The sequence below is a fragment of the Helianthus annuus genome, chromosome 6 (assembly GCF_002127325.2).
Source record: "Helianthus annuus cultivar XRQ/B chromosome 6, HanXRQr2.0-SUNRISE, whole genome shotgun sequence".
NCBI classification, from domain to species: Eukaryota; Viridiplantae; Streptophyta; class Magnoliopsida; order Asterales; family Asteraceae; genus Helianthus; species Helianthus annuus.
Genome location: NC_035438.2, coordinates 51,691,570 through 51,694,420, shown reverse-complemented (window position 1 = coordinate 51,694,420; position 2,851 = coordinate 51,691,570). Strand labels below are relative to the sequence as shown.

General features: G+C 40.9%; 1 protein-coding gene across 1 annotated transcript; it reads left to right on the top strand.

The window, feature by feature from the left end:
- Nucleotides 1-238: 238 nt before the first annotated feature.
- On the top strand, nucleotides 239-2,009 carry LOC110944763 (cellular nucleic acid-binding protein-like). The gene is made up of 2 exons (XM_022186412.1): nucleotides 239-656; nucleotides 1,966-2,009. The coding sequence occupies exons 1-2, from the start codon at nucleotides 239-241 to the stop codon at nucleotides 2,007-2,009; spliced, it is 462 nt and encodes a 153-aa protein (XP_022042104.1).
- Nucleotides 2,010-2,851: the final 842 nt, after the last annotated feature.

The window sequence follows — 2,851 nt, the reverse complement described above, 5'->3', positions numbered from 1 at the left end:
GGAACGTGGAGTGATGCTCTTGGGCATGGTTTTGGTGGGACACAGATCGGAAACCCTTCAGGTGATATAATGATCGGAAAGTTTTAGTAGTTCTTGTGTTATGATATAATCAGAGCGTAAATCTGATTTTTTCATAAACTTATGAATAGTACCTAGATGTACACACAAAACAATCCGGGGTTGTAACCCAAGATCATTTACTGGTACCCTATGCAATGACGTGGCAACGGTATGCGTGATGTCGGGCCGTCACAGCGGATCGACCATTCAAATAATTCCGCATTCTGAGCCTAGATCTGGGGATTCGCGAAAGCGAACGTCTGAGAGTTCGACGAAAGATACCGATGAGAAAGCGTGTGTAGCTAACCCTAGAGAGTCGGGAAAGGATAATGCCAGGGATGGCAGGAGTGGTCTTGAGAGGAAGACACATGAGGATGAGTGGATAAAGTGCGCCAGATGTGGTCAGACTGGACATATGACTCGCGAGTACTATGCTAAGAGTACGTTGGATGGAGTTACACACGAGGGATGTTACATGTGTGGTGAGCAAGGACATTTCAGGAGAGATTGTCCGGAAATGAAGGGTCAGGAGGCCAGAGGTAGAGCGTTCGAGCTAAATGCTGGGAAGGCACGAGACGAACTTGCTATTGTTACCGGTATGTTTCGAATCAAAAACCAACCTATGTTCATACTTTTAATACCAAAGCTGACTTGAGTTTTGTTCGAAAAACTCTGAACCATTTTCGTGTTCACCAACAAGTAAGTTGAGTATAAAGTGCCCGATCGAACTAGCAATTGGTAAGTTGATGGAAACTAGTAAGGTCGTTCGCAGTTGTAGTATTTAGTTAGGTGATCGTAGTTATAGTGTCAATTTAATTCCAGCGGAGCTGGGGAGCCTTGATGAAGATGTGAGGATGGACTGATTATCCAAGGACAAAGTGGGGACTATCGCTTAAAGAAGCTAACTAGGATATCTCGTCCTGATGATGGTAGAAAGGTGGTAGTTGTTCACGAAGACCGACCGAGTCAAGTGTCGAGTTTCGAGTGTTGATGGTTGAGAGTCGTCAGTGTTGTGAGGATGCTTGAGTTGTTGCCAAAGGGCTATCCTGCGTTCTTAGTGAATGTGGTGGATACGGAAGCTGAATATCGGAATATCAGAGAGATTTCTATCGATCACAACTATCCGGAAGTCTTCATAAAAGGACTTACCTGGATTGCCCCCTGCGAGACAGATCGAATTTCGAATCGATCTGGCACCCGGTGCTACGCCCAATTGCACAATCTCCTTATAGATTAAGCACCGTTTGAAAATTGGACAAGGGTTTCATTCGATCAAGCTTTTCGCTTTGAGATGCATCTGTTTTGTTGAGAGAAAGAAGGATGGATCTTTCAGGATATGTGATGATTTCAGAGAGCTGAACAAGTTGACTATCAAGAATCGGTACCCTTTACCGAGGATTGACGATTTGTTCGATCAACTATAAGGATCCAGCTACTACACGAAGATCAATCTACGACCAGGATATCATCAGTTGAAGGTTGCTGACGAAGATATGCTGAGGACTGCTTTTCAAACGTGATATGGCCATTACGAGTTATTAGTCATGCCTTTTTGACTAAATTAATGTGCCATTTATAATCATGAATCTCATGAACAGGGTATGGAAACCCTAGTCGGATAAGTTCGTGATAATATTCGCTGATGACATTCTTGCTTATACGCGAGCCAAGGAGTTATCTTGCAGAGGTACTATTAGGTTTAGTAGAGAAAAGAAAAGCTGAGCCACATTGACTTGGTCCTTTCAAGAGCCACATTGACTTGGTCCTTTCAAGAGCCCATCTTGAGTTGGATCAGTCGCTTATAGGCTCAAGCTACCATAAGGATGGAATAGTGTACATGATGTATTGTTTGGGTTCAGTTGAGAAAGTGTATAATGGATAATACACTGATTTTGTTCTTTATAGAGATTTGTTTGGAAGATAAACGGAAGTTTATCGAAGTACCGTAGAAGCAGTACATATAGCTAGAAGAGTTATGTTGATAGCTGGGAAGGCGATTACATAATTCTAGTGGTATATGCGATTTATTGATTTGACGAACTGTGGATATCTGAAATGAATGCGAGAAGGAAGGAAGACGAGTTTATTAGATTTGATTCTTTCGAGAGCCCATCTCGAGTTGGATCAATCGGCTGTAAACTCAGACTAACTTAGATACGGGGTAATGTATATGTAAATATACGTATGTAGAACCCGAATTGGTGGAATTTTGACTTAATCTTCTTGATTAAGTGCTTGTAAACGTTGAACCCTGGAAAGGTGGAGAGTGTTGAGACGTGAGTTTAGGAACCAAGGATGTATGTGATATAAGTCTACGAAGATTCTTTGTAAGAATCCCAGTTTCTCGTAGAAACTATAACACTATATTCATTAAATTCTTTTTGTTACTTTTATTTAGTGTGAAAACAAAACATGTAGAGTAAAAATTCCGGGGACGAAATTTCCTAAACAGGGGGAGACTGTGACACCCGGCTTTTCAGGCCGTACCGTACAATTGTAACACGTGTTGTGAATAGGTAACAGGGCTATAATTGACTGGTTATGATGTTTATATGTGAAACTTAATGTGTTGGTAAAATTAAATTTTGATAAAAATTATGTTGGCAACGGTAAGATAAACGCTTATCGTGTAACGGTTAAAATGCGAAACGAACGTCGGTGACCACCCGATCAGTGTTAAAATCCTAAAAATAGTCTGCTATGATCAGAATAATAATTTTAATCTTATTCATGAGGAAAAATAAATTAAAACGCTAAGAAACTCTATTTTTCGAGTTTAAGCGCGTACCGC

Coding starts and splice junctions, on each gene's coding strand:
- LOC110944763 (XM_022186412.1), top strand. CDS start 239: ATGTCGGGCCGTCACAGCGGATCGACCATTCAAATAATTCCGCATTCT. Junction 657..1,965: donor CGAACTTGCTATTGTTACCG/GTATGTTTCGAA, acceptor TGTTCTTTATAG/AGATTTGTTTGGAAGATAAA.